The following is a 21,684-nucleotide window of genomic DNA, read 5'->3' as shown; positions in this document are numbered from 1 at the left end:
CCTTTCTGATTAGGGAGGGTCAGAGGGCATTTCCTGGGGCTGGCAGCAGGAGCCGGGGGCCCAGGTGAGGATCATGGGGGGCAGGTCCCCAGAGAGAGGCAGGCCTCAGTCTTGGCAGGATGGGCTTCAGTCTGGGAGGGGTCCTCCTGGGCCTGCCCACCTCCACCCAGAGGCCCGGTCCTTGGCTGCAGAACCCCTACCACTCCAGAGGTCAGCAGTGGCTCTGAGGGTACCTCTCCCTCCTTAGGACCACTCTTGTTGGGGGCAAGCAAAGCAAAGAGTTTGATTAATTCACTTAAAAAAAATTACAGGGAAATTTTGCCACACATGTCTTCAGCACAGAGGCCCACAGTAAGTGGCCATGGACCAAGCACCCAGTTTGAGAGCACTTGGTTACTGAGCAGACTGCCCCACTAAGGGGCTGGTCCTTCGGTTCCCTCCATTCCCCAGGCTTTTCCGAGCTACCCTGTGCCTGCCTCGGGCCTTGCTGCCTTCCTTTTGAATTCTTTCTGAAGTTAAATGGGCCGGGTTGGGCCTCTGTCGAGAGTCCTGCCCGGAACTTCTTTTTTGGGCAGTTTGGAGAGAGCCATGTGGCCAACAAGACTCCACTGGAGCTCTCACTGTGGAGAACCCCACCCTGAGGGCTTGTCTCCGTATTAGCAGAAAGTGTTCTGCCCTCCCTTACCAGTGGCCTTCCCCCTGTCATTTCTTGACTGTGGACATTTAAATTGGAAAGCTGGATTGCTGACACATTGATCCTATGCTGTTGCTTCTCCCACTGCAGCGTCTCAGGAGAGCTCACGGGGCTGTGTGCGGAAGCAGGGGCTTAAGGGAGGCCGGGGCACCTGAGAAATACTTGCCTGCAGAGACACAGCTTTTGGTGCCAGCAAGTTTGCCATCAGGGTCAGGCCATTAGTGCCTGCAGAGGCCAGGCCACTTGCTGCCTTGGTGTGTCAGGACGCGCTTTGAGGGCTGTGGTAAGGCTGTGTGTGGGAGAAACGCCCCTTGCGGGACGCGGGCGCCGCAGGCACTCTTCAAGGTGCTGCCATCCTCCGGGCAGGATGCCGGGCTGGATTTCTCACTCACACTTTACTCCCTGGGAAACGCTGTTTATTGCACAATCATGTAAAAATTCCAGCAGAAAAATGTGTAGAAACGGGATGTACAAACTTGTTAGGGTAATTAATATAGTTGACAGAAGGACAAATCGCATTTTGTTAGTTGACACAGATCCAGTGAAGTATTCTGTTCAGAAAAGGATACGCTGACTTGAAATGTTTCTTTTTCTACCCAAACCAGGAGGTGCGGACTATAACTTAGGTGTCTGAGTGCAATAAAGTGACCAGCTGATTTTTTCCTGAAACACTCAGTGTATATTCATTTTGTTCCTTAAAATAGCCAAAAAAAAAAAAACCCCAAAAAACTGTTGCCATCGAGTCAATTCTGACCCACAGTGACCCAAGAATACAGAGTAGAACTACCCTATAGGGTTTCCAAGGAGCAGCTGGTGGATTTGAACTGCCGACCTTTTGGTTAGCAGCTGTATCACTTAACCACTATGCCACCAGGGCTCCTTAAAGTAGCTAGCCTGAGTTGTTCTGAGGATATAAAAGGTTAGAATCAAAAGAAGCTTCACACAGAGTCACCAGCACCAGCTCTCGTCTCAAGGCCCCTCCGACCAGCCCTACCCCAAGTTGGGGTGCATTGAGCCTGGCGACTCCCTCTGACCTTGGACACCGAGAGGTGGGGCACTCTTGATGATGCTGACCGGGAGGGGCATGCGATTAGAAGAGCCAAAGAAGAAAAGGTAGTGGTGACCGTAGAGCCTTGTCTGGAAGGCTGAGCTGGTACCAAGGCCATACCCCCAATGGGTCCCTTAGCCACAAGAGCGCTGTCCTGCCTGTGGTGACCAACACTTGGAGCCCTCAGGGATACTGTGTGCTGGGAGAGAAGCCGAGGATAGGCGGCTGGGCAAGCTGTGAGCCCTGAGGGACACAGAGCTGGGGGGCAGGGGCAACATGCTGGCCTCTGCTCCCTTCAGCTGAAGGGTGCTCCTCCAGGCAAGGGGCGTCCTGCCCTGCTGCCCCCAGAATTAGCCCCTAGAATTAGCCATGGCATTCCAGAATCTAGAGGCCATGGGCATCATACAGGGACTGGGTGACAGAGACTAGCTGGAGCAAACGTGTCAGCAGTAGGGAGGGGCCCTCAGGATTGCTTCAACCTTGAGACACTGGGGGACCATGCCTGGGGAGGGCTGGGCCCAAGGTGGCTGCACGGATGGCAGGTGGTAGGACACCAGCTGCCGTGAGGAAAGCAAAGTGGCCCCAGTCAAGCTACTTGTGGCCACCTCCGGGGGCATCAAGCAGCTGGCCACAAGGCATCTGGTCACAGGCTCCCTTGTGTCGGGGTTTTCTCTCCTAGTCCGACCTCCCCTCGGAACCTGACGTGGTTGGTTGTTGGGAAGGACTCTGCTCATCTGCATGGTTTGGACTCAGCTGATGCACCAGGTCTGGGAGGGCACAGCTGCCTCATGGAGGCACCGTGTTGGGACTGGAGGGCTGCCCAGGAAGACCATGTGAACGCAGTGTCCTGCGCCCACATCTGCAGAGACGATAGTGTCCCATCAGGTGATCTGAAAGATGCCCAGGTGGAGTCCTTCCTTTTTATCAAACCACAGACAGAATGAAGGCGAGAACAGCACTTGGGGGGGTCACCCATGTGATGGTCTTCACGGGGCCTTGCATATGGCAGCACTATACAGGCAAAGCCCCTGCTGCTGGTGGTCTCCCACTAGGCCCCAGGGGGCAGTGTGTGCTCCACAGAGGACTAGCTCCTGACAGGCAGCACCCAGAAAGACAGGCAGGGGCCCCACGCCTCTCCCCGGGAGTCTTCTTGGCTCCTCTGTGCTACTCTGCTTTTGTTTTGTGTGAACATGTGTTATCATCAGAAAAGAATTTTATCTTACCAACTATTTCTGGGGACCTGAGGAGCCTTCCTCTGGAGCAGCCCTGGCTTGGGAGGGTTCACCGCACCCATGTTCAGGTCTCAGGGAACCGCTCCCTCCTCCTTATCACACCGTCCCTTCCAGATCAAAGCTATTCTGGCTCCCCATCACTAACTGGGTCCCTGTGATATGCACCACAGGCCCTAGCCTCAGTTGCCTCTTCTGACCCACAGGAAAAGCCCTGCTTCCTTGGGCTGTTTGAGGAAGTGGTGTACACTCACTGGGGCCTTCAGGCTAAGCTGAGCCACTTCACTTAGCCAACCAAGCTTTCTTGCGGTGCATTCCGGACTGCTGGGTGAGGTACTGTATGTGTAGTGTAGGGCCCTGCAGACCTCAGGGTGGGCAGAAAGAAGTACCACCACATTACACTCTTGTTAAAGAACCCTAGCAGATGAGACAGGGGGCTTGGGTGCTATCGACCTGTGTCCACTGAAGCTCTGTTTCCAACCCTGGCTTCCTGACAATCTGGCCCTACCAGGGCACCAGCCAGCAGAGGACCCGGAGGGCAGGCTCAGCTGACACTGCCTGTCCCCAAGGCCCCCATTCTCACTGCTGACCACCCGGAGGGCCAGGCCCAGGCAGTGCAGAGGAGCGTTCCAGAGAGGACTGAGGCTCCCTGGAGCTCCTGGCTCTCAGAATCATTCACTGGGGAAGGGGAATGTGCTCAGATATTCCCGAAACTCAAGCGACGCCAAAGACAGGCAGCTCAGCGGGACAAACAGGCTAGGAAAGAGTGGCGGTGTTGATGTCGTGTGCTCTTTGTCCGGGAGGTAACCTGGACCTGTCCTGGAGGTATTCCTGCTGCTGGTACCTGAGGACTCAGCCCCTGGTGCCTTGTCTCAACACTACCTAGGACCAGGTACTGAGTGCAGGGCACCCTGGGGCTGGAACCAAGCACTCTTGGGCAGGGGGTGGCTGCTCTGCTGTGTGATATGTAATTCAGTGACATGCCTCTCCTGGAGTTGTTTCAGAGGCTGAAATGAATGAGGTGTCTGCCCGGGGTGCTGAGCCCTCTGACCCGGGCCCTCATCCATCACAATAGCTCAGGGCTGGCTGGAGCGCAGCGCACACCCGTTAGCGCTGTGGTGACTAACGGTGGGGGGCAGGGAGCTGCCACAGAGACAATGACAAAGCACAGAAATTTCATCCTTCGCGGCGATAGGGCTCGCGATTTTTTCTTGGCTGGCAGTTCTAGACAGGTAACTGGCCAAGCCAGGAAGGGCTGCGAGTCTCAGGGCTGTGGGGCAACAAGACAGGAGGATGCCTCCGGAACATAAGAGGGGAGCTGGCATCAGGCAGCACCCCTGGGGTGGTGCCAGACCAGGGCAGCAAGGGCCCTTGGGGCAGAACGACAGGTCACAGCTCCGCATCCTCCAATTCACATTCCTCTTGGGCCCCGCCAACACCAGCCCCTATGGTGGCCCCACACTAATGGTGTCAGCCCTCAAGAGGGTGCTGGGGGTGAGGAGCTTCTGACCTGCTGCTGCCAGACTACGAACACGGCACAGAGGGCAGCCGTTTGGGAGAGGCACACGTCTGAGGGAGAGCTCCCCTCTCGCCCTCCCCCCGAAGCTCAACAGGAACCTTCCAGGGGAAGGGACTGCATGCTGAGCTGATGCCCCGCTCTTCCCAGCAGGCCGACTCCAGCCCCCGCCCGCGCCTGCTGGCCGGCTACGAGGATGGATCCGTGGTCCTATGGGACGTCTCTGAGGGGAAGGTGTGCAGCCGCGTCACCTGCCATACAGAGCCCGTCATGGGCCTTGATTTTGACTCCCAGAAGGCCAGGGGCGTCTCGGGCTCTGCGGAGAAGGCGCTGGCTGTCTGGAGCCTGGATGAGCAGCAGTCCCTGAAGGTCAGTGCGCCGGACCTGGTGTCATTTATCCTGCTTTGCACTAACAGTCTGATAGGCTGAAAAAATATTTAGGCATGAAGAGGAGTTGCCGCAGGTCCCCGGCTAATTAATCACTGTGAGGCGGGGCGCGGCGGGCCGGTCCACAGGGCCAATGCAGGAAGAGGGGGCGTGGGCGTGTGTGAACCGTTCACATGGTTTGGGTTTCTCCCAGACCTCAGGTTAACAGCAGTCACGTCTTGTCCATCTAGAGAAAAGGCATGTAAAGTCCAGGAGTATTCAAGCCCATTTGTGAAAACTCAGAGGAATTTGGTAAATAAGGAACTGATTAATCAAAAAAAGAAAACTCAATGTGGAAAACACCCATGGAGTCACGCCCTGTGTGGCAGTCTGCAGGCTGCCGAGGAGGCTGCTGGGAGCTGGGTGCGGAGGACTGGGGCGGACTGGGCTGCTGCTCAAAGCCTCCCCTCCATGTCTTGCAGACTTGCCCGTCTTGAGCGGCACACAGAGCACTTGGGCCCCCTCTGGGCCTCTGGCCCCAGCACTCAGCATAGGGTGGCCCCGTGCATGCTCAGGCCCTGTGTGGGGATGTGGTGGAGTCTAGCGAGTGGGGTGGTGGCCTCCCGTCCAGGCCTGGCTCTGGTGAGGTTCTGGAGTGGGGGGAAGCCCACAGAGGATGAGGCGTTGGGTGTGTCCTCTGCCTTTTGGTCCCCAGAGTATGGCCTGGGCACGTACTGGCTTCTGGGGGGTGCATGAGGAGCCCCATTAGCTGGGGAGCCTCGGAAGGCCAGGATTTGACCAACTCCTTCAAAAAGCTGTGCTGTGATAGGGACAGGACTCTGGCTGGAGCTGTGTATCCCCAGCATGACTGCAAGCAGAAGCTAGCCCAGCTACCTGGCCTCTCTTGTGGGCTTTCCTTGGCTCCTCACTGGAGAGAGGCTGGCATAGCAGAACCCCAGCATTCCGTCTGGCACCTGGGCCCTTTGGCATTGCCCTCCTATGCACACCTCCCATGACACCTGAGAGGCCACATCACTCCAGGCCCCTGAAAGCAGGAAGTCGTTCCCGGCAGCCCTGGCAAGCCTGCCTCACCCATACCTACTCGTGCTGGGGAAGAGGCTAGCCTTCGACCAGTCAGGCCCAACCTGACAGACAATAGTCAGAGTCCCTGAAGCACTGGGCTGGGTCGGGGAGAGGTGGGCCTGGATGAAAAGCCAGACATGTTGAGAAGGGGCGGGGATGCTGTAGGGACAGGAGTCACTGTGCTTTGAGTGCACCCATGAGGATATCATGGCAAGATCTTCCAGGGGAGTGACCAAGCAAGGACAGCCAGGCTGAGGGTGGGCCCAGGGAGCAGGTCATCACAGGAGAGCTACAGGGAGCACTGTGCCCAGAGGCCAGAGGCTGTCCAGAAGGTTGGGGTCCCCAGGGCCTGAAGTGCTTGGTAGAGGTGGAGCAGAGGGATGCTAGGATGTGTACTTCTACGTGGCATTAAAAGGCATCTCTGGAGAATGGAGGTTAAGACCAGAGTGAGGGCTATCCCAGGAAGGAACTGGGCCAGGTGACAGGCGTAGAGCAAGACTGGCCTGGCATCCCTGATGCAACACCATCTCTGGACAGGGACCTGAGGGAGTGGGGGTGAGCCCTGCAGGGTACGGGAAGGAGGGGCATATGTGAGGACCCCAGCAGGCTGCCACAGCCAAGGGAAGGAGGGAAAGGTGGGATCCACATGGGTTCATGGGCAATACAATCACACACCATGTTGTATGCTTCCTTGGGACCGCCCACCTCTTCCAGGTCAGGCCTGTGCCGGGTACACAGAAGCTCTGGGGGAGGACGGCCAGGCAGGCACTGTCCCTAGCAGGGCCAAGCCTTGTGCTTTGGGGGGCGGACCTTCCTGGGGGAGGCCACTGAGGCCTTGGCAATCATTGACCTGGGGTGGTGGTGTGTGTGAAAGTCATCCAGATGATGGTGATGTTTAGAGACTAGAAGCTGAGCCTCTCCAGGAGCTGAGTCTTCATGTAGCCCCTGTGTCACTGCCATCTTGCTTGGTGGCCACCCCAGTGGCAGGGCTGGCAGCCTGTACTGAGCCAGGTAGCTGAGTGTCAGCTCGGATCCCTCCTGCTCCTTGAGCCTAGAGGAGACCTGCGAGCACCCACCTCTCTCTGTGGGGATCCGGTCCAGCTGTGGCTTGAAGTTTATTAGCCTGACCAAAGCAGCTCCCCTTAGCGCCTTCCTGGGGTAGCCCTGCACCTCCCCAGGTTTCTCTGCACCCCGAGTTCCTTCTGCTGGCCCAGCCCAGGTCCGTCTGGTCTCCCCAGGCATGTTCAGGAAACAGCTGCTGGAAGTTAAGACTTAAATTTATGGGGCATGCTCTAGTCCCGAGCTGGTTTTACTGTATTAATGAATTTAAAAGTTAAAGCAGAAGGGGGAACCAGAAATTGCAGAATGAAAGTGGTTGGCGTGATGTGTGGCGAGGGGTTTGGCAGGGGGCTGCTGCACACAGCCGTCCACATCAAAGGAGGGCAAAGCTTTCAAGACGGATTGTTCTCCTTCCGATCAGCAATCACCACGACAGCCGTGAGAGGAGGCACACAGTCCTGGGAGAGGCCAGAAAGGGAAGAGTCCAGCTGGAAAGGGCTGAAGCTGACCTGCATGCTCTCCCAACTTCACCCTCAAAGTTGGCCTCAAAGGTCCAGCAGGGTCTCAAGTTCTGTGAAGCCCAGGCCTTGGGGAGGAAGCAAATCTGGCTGCACTTTGCTCAGATGAGCAACTGAAAACATCCTTTGTACCTGGGAACAGGTGAGGCGACTGCACACCCTTGCCATTCACAGAGTGTTCTCCAGTGAGGCAACCTCACGCCCTCACCGTTCACAGAATGTCCTCCAGTGAGGCAACCACACACCCTCACCTTTCACAGAGTGTCTTCCAGTGAGGCAACCACATGCCCTCAGCAATGAGCCACGCCACCGCAGGTCTGGAGGCGTCACCCGTCTCTTGAGCCCTCCGTGCACTGGTGCAGCCGCCTGCCTTGGGCTTGTGGGCCACGAGGACACAGATGTGCCTCACCTCATGTCCTTTTCCTGAAGTCTCTAATGAGCCCAAATCAATCTCTCCCAGGCGAGCACTGGGAGCAGAGATGCAGATGAGGTTTCCCTGCACCAGAGCTTGGGTAATCGGAACCAGATGGCGCCCTCTCCGCACTGCACATTCCTAGCACCTGAGGTCATGCCTTGTGAAAGTCACTTGGTGGTCAGAAATCTTTCCTGGAGGGCCCTGTGTCCAGGACGGAGCTGATGTGGAGGCGCAGAGGTGGTGCGGAGTGCTGATTGCCCTCGTCAGGACACCACCAGCCTCGGGCTGACGGTCGTGCTGGAGGCCTCCTGCACTCTTGGAGACACTTCGTGAGCTTCTTGCCGATCCTGCATCAGCTGTCATCAGGCCCAGGTGGTGAGCAGACTCTCCCCCGCACACTTGGGGCAGTGCCCACAAGCCTTAAAGAACGCCCTGATTTATAGTCCGTGGTATTTTTAGGCCTTTAAACAATAATGAGGCTCCCCCACTCCAATCAGCCCTGGGCCTGGGAGGCAGGCTAACCACACTCAGTGCAGCACTTGCTCCTTCTGTGACCCGCGTGAGCTGCCCAGCGTCCTGGGCTGGCTTCCCATCTGCACAGCAGGAGCAAGAGCTGCCCGCTTGGTCCCCAACTCCACCAAGGTGCTGCATTTAAAGCAGCAGCAGCTGAGCAGTGTGGGGATGAGCAAGGGAACAGGACTGCAGCCCAGGACGCCCCCTGCAGACTTCAGGCCCCTCAGGCCCCAAAGCCTTGTGCTTTCCCGGGAGTCCTCCCAATTTTATAACAAGAGAAGAGGATTTCTAGGCCAGCTCAGCCCCATGAGTGCCTCAGGTACAGGTCAGAGCCTCTTGTGTCTGCTCAGGGTGGCTGGAGTCTGACACCTTCACTGACAGCTGTGCCTCACACCTTGAAGCTGCACCAGCAGGGGTCCCTCCTCCTTGGAAACACAAGCCCCCAAGACAAGGGCTTGTCATTCTCCTCCTAAACTGGGGTAGGGGAGATCGCTGCCTCCTGGTTCCCTGCCAGGGGTGAGGCCTATGCAGCGCTGCTCTGTAGTCTGTTTCCAGGAGTGGGGTACGAGGCTGGCATGCAGAGGCCAGTGCCCCTGTTCCCGGGGCCTGGGCACCTACAGCTCCGCCTCCAGAGGCCTCATGCAAGCATGGTGTTTACGCCAATCTACTAGTGCAGCCAAAGCCTCATGGAGCTGGTGGCTTTACAGAGGAAGATACTGACATGGGAGGCTTTGTGCGAAGTCTAGCGCCTGTTTGCGAGGAAGCTGGCTTGGACCCCACCCCGTGGGGATTCATGCCCACCACCCTTACCCTCAGATGGGCCCCACTTGTCATGCACTGGGTGCTGCCTCCCTGCCTGTGTGCCCATCTTCCAAGAGGGTGAAGACCACAGCAAACGGCTGTCTATCTAAATTCCTTTCCTCGGCCCCAGCTTCAGGTTGTGTGTCAGCTCTTAAGTCAGCTCTTTTCTCACAGGGAAATGCCCCAGTGTTACTAACTTCACATAAACATGGAAGGACAAACAGGCGACCTGAAGCAGGGCCCTGAGTGGGTTCCAGTGAGACTCACTGTCTGCACCCAAAGGGATGTGAAATACATGAGAGAAAAGGACTTCACACAGTCCCAGCACCAGCTCTTCTCCCTGGAGGTGACAGTGTCCCTGGTCCATCCAAATCTGGTGGGGTGGCCTGGGCCCCTGTAACCCAGCAGACGCACACCCCATGCACGCCTCGTGCACACTTATGCACACGACATACATCCGCACACAGCCCTGCTCTAGGCACCTTCCAACCCTCACGGTCCTTCTGGGCTGGCCCACCGGATGAAGCTCTGTATGGGGCTCCAGAGCTGACTTCCCGGCCTTTGGGATGGTCCTGCAGCTGGTCAGCCTCTGCTGTCATAGTGCTGCCACAGGTCTGTGTGGAGGTAGGTGTCTGCAGGGGAAGTCCCAGTGGGGAGAGCAGGGTCAAGGGCATTGTGCTTCTTATCCTGGTTGGGGCTACTGGTACTCCTGAGGGGAAGATGCCACCAGCACGCCTTCACCAGCACAGCTGTTACCAGCCTTTGGAGCTTGGCAAGTCTGGTAAGGGAACGTGGAACTCCAACGTACATGTGATTTGCAGAACCGTCTGAGTGAGGCCAGGCATCTGGTCAGGTCTAGGAGAGATTTGTGTCCCCTGATCTGTACTCCCTGCTCATATCTCCCACTGAGCTCTGCTGTGGTGCCAGCCGCCTCTCTCTTCCTGGCTTCAAGGTGCTCCTCACAAAGTAAGCAATTCAGCTGTCTCTGAAGTGAGTTACACGTATTTTCCCCAGTTTGCCATGCCTTCAGGCTCTGCTTAAAATGGATTTAGCGTCCAAAGATTTTTTTGATTGTTGAATTTCAATATTGTTAGTTGTAGCATCTAGGTTTTATGTTTATCCTAAATAAATATTGGGCCCCTGCTATGTGCAAGCAGGAGAAAGATGTCACATTCTCCTTCTGTAAAGATTTACAGCCTTGGAAACCCTGTGGGGCAGTTCTACTCTGTCCTATAGGGCCTCTATGAGTTTGAATCAACTGGATGGCAGTGGGTTTGGGTTTGCTATAGGCAAGCACTGTTTTAGGCACAGGGATACAGCAGAAAACCAAACATTCCTGCCCATGTGTAATGTTCTAGAAGAGTGCAGACAGAAAGGGTGATGGGGCAGCAAAGTAAAAGGAAGTAGAGTAAGGTGACAGGGCTTGCAGGGGCAACCCTGTGATGGTAGGGGAAGGGGGTTGTATCCAAACAAAGGCATGGAGGAAGCAAGGAAGTTGCCCCTTCAGTGACTGGGGTGGGGGACATCTCTGAGGTGAGGACTGAGGAAGTTGTCCCTTGGATGACTCATGGCAGAGCTGGCGTATCTGAGGTGAGAAGTGAGGAAGTTGTCTCTGCGATGACTGGGGCATCCTCAGGAGGAGCAGTGGGGCTGAGGGCTGGAAGTGCTTTGGAGCAGAAGGGAGACAGCCGCGGAGAGGGAGAGTGACAGATGAGTGCTCAGGAGCACAGCAGGAAGCCCATGAGGGTTTGGAGTGGAGAAGCTGCACCATCTGATCCAAGGTTGTGAGAAGTATGGCTATGGTCAACAGCGGGTCAGGTGTGAGGAAGAGACCAGTGAGAAGGCCACATGGAGGCATCATGGTGGCAGGAGGGGAGTGCTGGTGGATGCATCCTTAGGAGGGTTGACCTCCTGAGGCTGGGTGGGGTCAGAGGAGCCGAGCGTAGAGTCCAGGCTGGGTTTGTCCGGCTGTGTGGTTCCAATTGTGGGCGTGATTGGGGCCCCCAGAAGGTGCAGGTAGAGCCTCATGCATCTTGTGAACTTTTCCGGTCATTCTGTCCATTTGTGCTTTGTGCATTTTGAAACTGAATCAGGAACATAAAAGTTTAAAGTAATAACCTTCCTGGTGAACTTAACCTTTTCTTTAGTCACCCTCATTGTCTCTGGACAAGATTTTTGCCAAGAAGCCTATTTTGCCACCTTTTTTTTTTTTATTTGGCTTAGGCCAGGTTTGTTTTGTTTACTTCCTTTTATAACTTTTATTAATCCTTTACCCTCAACCTTTCTGTGCCCTTAAGTCGTAGATGTGTCTCGCAGCACTAGTTGCATCTTATTATTTTGTGCTGTAAGAAAATTTTTTTTTTTTTAGTGGTTGTTCTTCCTGCTCACCATGCATTCTTCCATCTCAAGCTTTCCTCCTAGAAGTCAAGAAGTCCATCCTTTAGAGATTCCTTTAGTGGGGCCTCTTGGTAGCCAGTGGTGGTGGCCTCTGGGTATGACAGTGGTTGTCAATGTTGCCTGCACTCTGGAAAGGCAGCTGCTGGCCCAGAGTTCTGGGCTCCTCTGGGGTCACTGAAATACTGCTCCCTGGTGGTGTGGTCTCCCATGTGGTGTTGAGAAGGCAGCTCTTGGTGACTTTTTTTTTTTTTTGTGGGGCTGTCCCACAAATTTTGATATATCTTTGTTTTTATTCAGTTCAAAATATTTTCAATTTTCCCTGGTTTCCTTTGGTTCAGAAGTTCCTTACCTATTGCCGTCAAGTTGATTCCAACCCATAGCGACCCCATAGGACAGAATAGAACTAACTGCCCCATAGGGTTTCCACAGAGCAGCTGGTGGATTTTTACTGCCGACCTTTTGATTAGCAGCCATAGCTCTTAACCACTGCTCCACCAGGGCTCCAAAGCTTCCTTAGATGTATATTATTTTCATTTCCAAATATTTGTTGATATTGTGGCTAGCTTTAATCTAGCCAAATTCTTTTGTCGTTGAGTGTACTCTGTACAATTCCAGTAAGTAGAAATTTACTGAGGCCTGTTCCCGGCCCTGCACGTGGCCTATCTTGGTAAGCCCACCACGTGCACTTGAAAAGAACATGTGTTCGGCAGTCGTGGGCAGAGCGTCAGTGTCGGTTAGGTCGACGCGGTTGTAGTGTGGTTCGAGTCTTCAATATCCTTACCGATTTTTTGGTCTAGTTTTCTACCAGTTACTGAGAGAGGGGTCTTAAAACCTCCAACTATGACTGTGGACTTGTCTCATTTTCCCTTTAGTTCTGTCTGTTGTGCTTCATGAACTTTGAAGCTCTGTTGTTGGATGCATGAACATTCAGGACCATTATCTCATCTTGTTGAATATCCCTTGTATGTCCTTCTTAATCTCTCGTAACACTCTGTCTTGAAGTCAGTTTTGTCTGATACTAATATCACCGCCTCGGCCTTCTTATGCTTGCTGTTTGCATTGTGTAACTTTTCCCATCCTTTTACTTTCAACCTATCTTTATCTCTTTATATTTAAAAAGCGTCTTTGGTAGACAGCATATACTCTTGTCTTGGTTTTTGGTCCTTTCTGGTGAGCTCTTTTAATTGGAATGTCTAGCCCATATGCATTTAATATAATTACTGATATGTCTGTATTAAATCTTCCACCTTATTGCTTGTTTGCCATTTGCCACTTCTGTTTTTGTCCCTCTTTTGCTTCTTTCCTGCTTTCTTCTGTGCTGGGGAAACATTTATTTTTTTATCATTTCATTTCCCCTTTTGACTTCTTAGCTATACTCTTATCATTTCTTTTCTTGCTAATTGCTCTCAGGTGAATAACATGCATCCTTAACCTATTGAAGTCTGTTAGAGTTATCATGGTACCATTTCCCACCTCACAAGTGTAATAACCTTGTTGTTACTTGCTGTCAAATGGGCTCTGACTCATGACAACTCCATATGTAACAGAATGAAATGTTGTCCAGTCTTGTGCCATCTTGATGAACATGGGTACATTTGAGTCTATTGTTGCAACCATTATGTTTTCCCTCACATTTGCTGGCCCTCCACTTTACGAAACAGGATGTCCTTTTCCAGCAATTGGCCCCTGGTGATGCGATGCCCAAAGTAAGCATGTTGAAGTCTCAGACAGTATTCTGTGATCCATAGGATTTTCACCAGCTAATTTTTGGAAGTAGATAGCCAGGTCTTCTTCCTAACCTGTCTTAGTGTGGAAGTGCCGATGAAACTTGTCCACCGTAGGTGACCCTGCTGGTATTTAAAATACCAGTGGCAAGGCTTCCAGCATCATAGCAACATGCAAGCCACCACAGTACAACAAACTGACAGACGGGTGGTGGGTTATGACCTTATATTAGTATAATTCCATTTATCTACCCTCCTATCCTTTGCGCTACTGTTGTTATATGTTTTACTTCTACACATATTATAAACCCCACCTTGCAGTATTATTAGTTTTGCTTTAAATTACCTTTTTTTTTTTTAAGTTACAAGAAATAAAAAACATAGTATTTTATGGATTAAGGACCTAAATGTGTGATCAAAAACCATAGAATTCTTAGAAGAAAATGCAGGCGCAATGCTAACAGGCCTAGCTTTTAACAATGGATTATCTAATATATTAACAAATGTACAAACAGCAAAAGACAACATAAATAAATGGGACCTCATAAAAATGAAAACCTTTTATTCATCAAAAGACTTTCCCAAAAAAGTAAAAGGACAAGCTACTGACTGGGAGGATATCTTCGGTAACCATGTATCTGTAAGAATGTAATAACAAAAATACATATAAAACTTTTGACAACTTAACAACAAAAAGACAAACAGCCCATTCATTAAATGGGCAAATAGACATTTCATCAAAGAGGACATTCAAATGGCCACCAAACACATGAAAAGATGCTTAATGTCATTAGCCATCAGAGAGATGCTAATCAAAACCACAGCAAGATACTGTTTCGCTCCTACTAGGATGGATAAGATAAACAATAAAAAATGTTGGTGAGGGATGTGGGGAAACTGGAACACTTATCCATTGCTGGTGGGAATGTAAAATGGTACAACCATTGTGGAAAACAGTGTGGTGATTCCTCAAAAAATTAAAAATAGAACTACCATAAATCAAACCTGTTGCTGTCAAGTCAGTTCCAACTCATAATGACCCTATAGGACAGAGTAGAACAGCCCCATAGGGTTTCTAAGGAGTAGCTGGTAGCTTCGAACTGCCAACCTTTTGGCTAGCAGCCATAGCTCTTAACCATTGTGCCACTAGGGCTTCAGAATTACTGTATGACCCGGAAATTCCACTCCTAGGTATACACCCAAAAGAACTTCAAAACAGACTCAGAGACTTCTACACCAGTGTTCATTGCAGCACTGTTCACGATGGCGAGAAGGTGGGAACAACCTAAATGCCCATCAACGGATGAACGGATAAACAAAATGTGGCACATACATACAATGGAATGTTACTCAGCCAGTAGGGGAGAAATGAAGTCTTGATACATGCTACAGTATGGATGGAGCTAGAAGACATTATGTTGAGCAAAATAATTCAATCACAAAAGGACAAATATTGTATGACTTCATTTATATAAAAAGACAAGAAAAGGCAAATGTATAGAGACCAAAGTTTATTAATGGTTACCAGGATGGGAGGGAGGGGAAGGGGGGGTTATTGGTTATATAATACTGAGTTTCAATGAACGGTGATGGGAAAAACCACAGTGATTAAAGGTACGACTGCACAGCCGATTATTGTAATTGCTGTCAATAAGTTGTACACCTCTAAAAAGTTGAATTGGCAAAAAGTTGAGTGATATTTACAACAATGACAAAAAAAAAAAAAAGTAGCTGCTGAGGCTGCTTATGTACAACCAAACATCTGATGGGATTTGGTTTCTTGGTTTGGAGGTTTGGGGTCGTGGTTTCATGGGACATTGAGTTAATCGGCCTAATAACATGTTTAGTGCTTGTGTTCTACCTCCTAGTTTGTTGTGTAGTTCGTGGGGTCTTAAAAGCTTGCAAGCAGCCATTCAAAGCACAACAATTGGTCTCTATTTACCTGGAGCAACAGAGAAAGAAGGAGGGTCAGGAATAGGAGGAGGAAATGAAATATGTGGCTAATCGTTTCCATGAACAACTACCTCCTTTACCATGAGACCAGAATAAGTGGATGATACTTTTTTTTTTTTAACCTGGCTACCATTACTGAACATTTTGATCAAAGGTTCTATAGAAGAATCCTCTCAAAAGGGGGAAAATACAGAATAGAATTTCAAATTCTGCTGGACTATAGACTTTCTGGAACCATGGAGGGTGGATGAACCCCTGAAACTATTGCCCTTAAATAACCTTTAAACCTTTAACCAAAAATATCCCCTGAAGTCTTCTTAAAACCAAACAGTAGTTTAGCTTAACTAGTAAAAAAAAAAAAGTCTGCCTTGAGCCTGATGCTCTTTTAAGAACTGTTTACGTGGAATCAAATTCACGACAGCAACTAAAGATTAGATAGGAACCTTAGGGGACAGTGAATTACATTAATGGGGAAGGAACAACTCAGAAAAGGAGGATGAGAATGGTTGCACAACTTGAAAAATATAATCAGTGTCACTGTATTGTACATGTAGAAACTCTTGAATTGGTGTATGTTTTGCTGTGTATATTCTCAACAACAACATAAAATTTAAAAAGACATAGTATTTTATATTTACCACTTCCAGTGCTTTTTCTGTAAATCCATGTTTCTATCTGGTAGTGTTCCCCTTTAGCCTGAAGAATATCCTTTAAACAGTTCTTATATTAAAAATTTGCTGCCCAAACATTCTCTCAGCTTTTGTTCATTTGAAAAGTGTTTTCATTTCACCCTCCTTTTTGAGGACTTCTGGCTAGAGAATTTAGGGGAGACAGTTTTGTTTTTCTTCATGCACTTTAAGGATGTTGTTCCATTGTCTTCTGGCTTCCATTGTTTCTAATGAAAACTCATCAATACCCTTATCATTATTCCCATGCATATAATGTGTCATTTTCCTTTGGCTGCTTTCAAGATTTTCTTTTAATCTGTGGCTTTCAGTAGCTTGACTATCATGTGCTTAGGTTTTTTGTGTTTTTAATTTGCTTGGGTTTTGCTGAGCTTCTTCAATCTGTAAATTGGTGTTTTTTGTTTTTTGTTGGTTTTTTTTTTTTTTTTCATCAAAATTGGAATATTTCAGGCTATTGTTTCTTCAAATATTTTTTCTTAACCTTTCTCACTTTCTTCTCCCGGGACTCCATAAACTAACAGTTTGATATGGTACCACAGGTCCTTGAGGCTTTGTTCATTTTTCTTTCATTTTTTTCTCTCTTCTTCCAGTTGGACATATATTGATATTTCCAGCTTCCAATCTTCATTAAACCTATCCTGTACATTTTTTATTTTAGTTTTTGTGTTTTTCAGTTCCGTATTTTCCATTTTTTTTTAATAATTTCCATTTCTGTGTTAATAGCCTCTATCTTTTCACTCAATAAGAGCATATTTTTTGTAATCATTCAAATCTATTTTTCTTTAATTTTTTAAACCTATTTAAATAGCTGCTTTAAAGTCTTTTTCTGATATGTAAAACATCTTTGCCACTTTGGGGTTAGTTTCTATTAACTGTTCCCCCCTCCCCTTACTATGGGTCATATATATCTGCCTCTTTGGATGTCTGATAATTTTTTGTTTATGTGCTGAACATTGTAAATGATACACGGTAGAGATTTTGTATTCTGATAGTTTTCTCTGAAGATTGTTTACTTTTGTTCTAGCAGGCAGTTCAGTTACTGGCTGTTCACCTTGAACATCATAGGCTTGGTTTTATGGTTTGCTACGTTGGGTCTAAAGTAGGCTATACTCGCACATGATCCTTATTCCTCAACTGAGGCCTTTCCAGCACTTCAGTTGGTCTTAGATTGTCACACTCTTTGCACTCAGGCTGGCTGGACCTCCAACGCTGTTGACCTCTCATATATGTTCCTTTCAACCCTGCAACAGCCACCCTCTCGTAAGCTTTGTGTTGTTTGCCCTGAGTATGCACAGCCGAGCCCTGGCACAAGAACTCATAGGGAACTCACACACAGTATTCAGTCCCCCACCGACAACTCCCTCCATTCTGCTGCCTTGCCCTACAGATTCCAGCCACTTTAGCTGCCCCAAACTCTGATCTCTGCCTCCTCAGCTTAACGTTGACTGCTGTGCTGTGCTAGAACTTTGTGACTGGAAAGTTGTCCCTGGTCAGAGAATGGCTAGGACATTTGGGAGACTCACCTTGTCAACTGCCCTGCTCTGCCTGCTGTCCAGTGCCTATAAACAGTTGCCTCATCTATTCTGTCCAGTTTTACAGTTGTTTACAGCAACAGGGCTAGTCTGATACCAGTTACTCTGTACCAGTTACACCACTTTCCTGTTGTTCTTGTTTCATGAGTGATAAATCTATTTGTTTACTGAACAGATATTTATAACTCTTTGTGAATTGTACCTTTTATCATTGTTAGATGTTTTATATGTCTTACTCAATGCTTATGGCTGGCTCTGAATTTAATCTTTCTGTTACTAATTTCGCACCCTCACTTCTTTTGTTTGCATTCTCCTGGTATATCTTTCCCAATCATTCATTTGTTGTGTCTCTTATGTTGTTGTTGTTGGCTGTCATTGAGTTGGCCTGAACTGATGGTAACCCCATGTGTTACAGAGTAGAACTGCTCAGTAGGGTTTCCTTGGCTGTAATTTTTATGGAAGCAGTTTGCCAGGCATTTCTTCTGCAGAGTTGCTGGGTGCATTTGAATCTCCAACTTTTAAGTTAGCCAATCACAAACCACTTGCACCACCCAGGTTTCCAGTGTCTCTTATACATAAGACAAATTTGGATTTAACTTTGGAATCCAGTCATAAAAGTGTTGAGTACATTTATATTTATATTACTTTTTGCAGAAATACAAGGGCAAATACTAAAGAACTAAAGCATTTAAATGTCAGGTGGGAAAGGAAGAAGAAGTAATACTGTTTTTGTCATTACTCATGGTGGGAAGTCAGATAATCACTCAAGAAATATGAAATTAACTATTATATCCTTTGGCCCCAAACTACAAAAGATGAGAAAATCCATGAATTTAAAAAACATCCCATGTCTCTCTTGCAGCTCTCCCATATTTCTGTTAGTTATATAACTGGTTCTATACACATAATTCCCATATTGTTTTAGACCTAATCCTACAGGTAAGTAGATTTGGTGTTCTTTGCCAGACCATTTACCATAGTTCTCCAGTTATCTCTCAAAAGTCAGGAGTTAATCTCCTAGTCCTCTAAGAATAACTTATGGGAGCAATATTCTTTGAGTTCTTACATGTTCAAAAATGTTTGTCTATTGTTTTTATACTTAAGTGAAAGTTAGGCTGGATACAAAATTCTTGGACTATGCTTCCTTTCTTCTCAGTCTTTGTAGGCATCACTCCACTGTCTGCTGGCAAAGTTGTGGCTGTGAAACATTGTAAGGACAGCCTAAAGTCCTCCCTCATAAATGACTTGATCTTTTTGCCTGGCTACTAAAAGGACTTTATTTCTATTAAGTCCAATAATTTTACTAGGTAATATCTTAGTGTTGAATATTCTATATCCTTTCTTTGGCCTTAGATCATAAAACTTCAATTTCTAGAAATTAAAATTGGTTCTCTATATCAGTGAATGTTATAGCACCTCTGCCTCTTTCATGTCTATCATTTTCTCTTCAGCCCGCTTTAACTCTTTGTTTCCCTTTCATTTTGCCCACTTTTTATCATTCCTATTCTCTATGTGCCTTTATTTCCAGTTCACTTCATTTCTTTGGGCTTTTCTTCCACTTCTTTCCTGAGTGTTGCCAGTCCAGATCATCTCCTCTGTTTTGCTGCTTTGGGCTCTTGTTTTATAGGGGTAATTGCTTCATTATGCTTTCTTCTGTTTTGTTAATTCATGGCAAAAATGTTTGGTAACAATTTTCATTTGCTTCTGATGAGCGCTGTCATTTGTTTTTTGTTTCTTCCTTTTTCCTGTCTTTACTCCTCCTTTTTCCTTTTCTCCCTCCTCCTCTTTCCTTGTATTATCTTTGCAGAGGTGAATGATTCTCAACTGGGGGTAGTATGGTCCCATTAGGAGGCCTTTAGAAGTATGTGGGCACTTTGGTTGTCACAGTGATTGCAAAGTGCCTGTGTCATTTAGTACCTGGGGACAGAGATGCTAAATGCCCTGCCGTGCATGACACAGTCTGCAAAACCAAGACTTGCCTTAGCTACAAAGGCAGCAATTGTGATTGCGTTCTTTCTTTTTGCTGCAGGAGGCATGTATTAGGGAGGATCAGGGCAGGAACCTTTCCTATCACCCAGGACTGACCGTGTGGGCTTTCAGCCACCAGACAGGCCAGCTTGCAGACTGCTGGGCCAGGGCTCCGCCCCCTTCTCAGAACCAGATCAGGCCCAGGGAAGCTCCTGCAAAACGGATGATGGTTTTACCCCTCAACCAAGTGAAGTTGACTTTGCAGCTCCTTTTGCAACCACACCTTCTGGTGGTGTCGCTCACTCATTCCGCCCACACCCTGCTTGATTCCCACTCTTGGCAGCCCTTTAGCCCCTTTTGTATTTCAGGGTTTCATATGTCTCTTAATTTTCTTGAAGATGGAATTTGCACTTTTCATACTCCTGTGCTTTTGAGCGGTTGCTGAGATCTTTCCAGAAGGGAGACGTGCTGACTGTATGCTGCAGTCAAGCTGCCAATGGTTGCTCTCACCTAAATTCTAGGATACAGTGTATTCATTCCCATGGGGAGGGGCACCAGTACCCAACCTAACCAAAGTCTTTCCTTCCCGAGGGCTGGGAATTCCCTTTGTCCTGTCAGGCCCCAAGGGCCACTCTCTATCAGGGAAGGAAATTAGTCAGAACCAGCCCCTCCCCAGCAGGCCTTCACGGCAGAGCAGCAGAGGTGCAGCATAGGAAAGGGCCTGAATTCTCCCCTCATACTCCAAGAGTTCAGACAAGAACAAAGTTCAGGCTGCTTCCTGAGGCAGGTCTGTGCACTGGCTCTGAGGAGGTAGGAGGTAAGCTCTGCAGGAGTGCGCAGCCGCCATGGCAGGCCAACGTCTCTTTTTTTGCCCAGGCAGCCAGACCTTGGGACCATTCCCGGGTGAGCACCTGTGTGACAGGCTTGAAGATTCTGTCACCTAATGGTTCTCCTGCTGCTTTCAATCTTGTAGGCGTGTGGAACTCATGAAGTCACCAATCCCGGCATAGCTGACGTCACGATCCGGCCAGATCGCAAGCTCCTGGCCACTGCAGGCTGGGACCACCGTGTTCGCATATTCCACTGGAGGACGATGAAGCCACTGGCCGTGCTGGACTTCCATACTGCAACTGTCTACTGCGTGGCCTTCGCTGATGATGGCTTGCTGGCCTCGGGGTCTGGGGATCAGCGCATCAGTGTCTGGTCGCTCTACCAGCGCACATGACTTGCCCTCGCTTCTTGCTCAAAATGCGCTGAGGGTGGGGAGGGCGCTTCTGCACTTCAGCCTTGACTTGGTTGTGTGGAAAACTGGACATCAGGTACCCCTAAGGACCAGCAAGCCATAGGCTGCACTCCACTTATGATAAAGAGCGCAGTCCGTGGAATCCTCACGTTCTTCATGAGATGTACTTTCCTTTTGTGACATCTGTTGTCCATACATAAGTGACTCTGACAATTTAAAAAAGAAAACTGAGCAGAGGGGGTCAGAAACTGGCTGAATGGACACAAAAACGGTGAAGAGAAGGAGTGTGCTGTCTCATTAGGGAGAGAACAACTAGGAGTATATAGCAAGATGTATATAAATTTTTGTATGAGAGACTGACTTGATTTGTAAACTTTTCACTTAAAGCACAATAAAAATTTTAAAAATAAATAAATACAAAAAAAAAAAAAGAACTGAGCCAGACATCTGAGCACTCATACCCTATGTAAGAGACGTTTGCTTGCATCTGGCAGCATTGCCAACCTAAGTGTGTTTTACAATAAATTTTCACTTGCACACCTGTAGGCTTGAAGTAGGAATTCTGCGAGGAGACCCCTATTTCCCCCACTTGGTCAAAGCCAAGAGCCCCGCTATAGATGGGGCCAGCTGGCACCTATTTTCGTTTTTGCTGTTGAGTGGGTGAGATGAGTGTGGGTCCCCAGAACTATGCCTCAGGAGTCTGCAGACCCTGAGCACAGCTGCCACAATGCTCACATGGCTTCTTGCTCCAGGGACAGCCGGGAGCCTAGGACGCAGGATGGAGGCCATGCTCAGTAAAAGGAAAGGCTTCAACTCCCCAGAAAGAGCCAGGCAGAAAGAGTGCTGACAAGAGAGGGCAGAGGTGATTTCTGGGCAGAAGGAGCTCATAGTGCCCAGGACTAGGCCAAATTCATGCCAGTGAAAAGACATGGCTAGCCC

General features: G+C 49.1%; 1 protein-coding gene across 1 annotated transcript in view; it reads left to right on the top strand.

The window, feature by feature from the left end:
- Positions 1-21,346, top strand: part of GNB1L (G protein subunit beta 1 like) — an 86,436-nt gene extending 65,090 nt beyond the window's left edge. The window contains exons 6-7 of the mRNA XM_003419176.4: positions 4,641-4,856; positions 20,476-21,346. Coding sequence (XP_003419224.1) covers positions 4,641-4,856; positions 20,476-20,727 — 468 coding nt within the window. The 3' untranslated portion in view covers positions 20,728-21,346. The remainder of the gene's footprint in view (positions 1-4,640; positions 4,857-20,475) is intronic.
- Positions 21,347-21,684: the final 338 nt, after the last annotated feature.

Source organism: Loxodonta africana, chromosome 19 (assembly GCF_030014295.1).
Source record: "Loxodonta africana isolate mLoxAfr1 chromosome 19, mLoxAfr1.hap2, whole genome shotgun sequence".
NCBI lineage: Eukaryota > Metazoa > Chordata > Mammalia > Proboscidea > Elephantidae > Loxodonta > Loxodonta africana.
The sequence above is the reverse complement of the archived record's forward strand: the minus strand, read 5'-3'. Positions and strand labels throughout refer to the sequence as shown.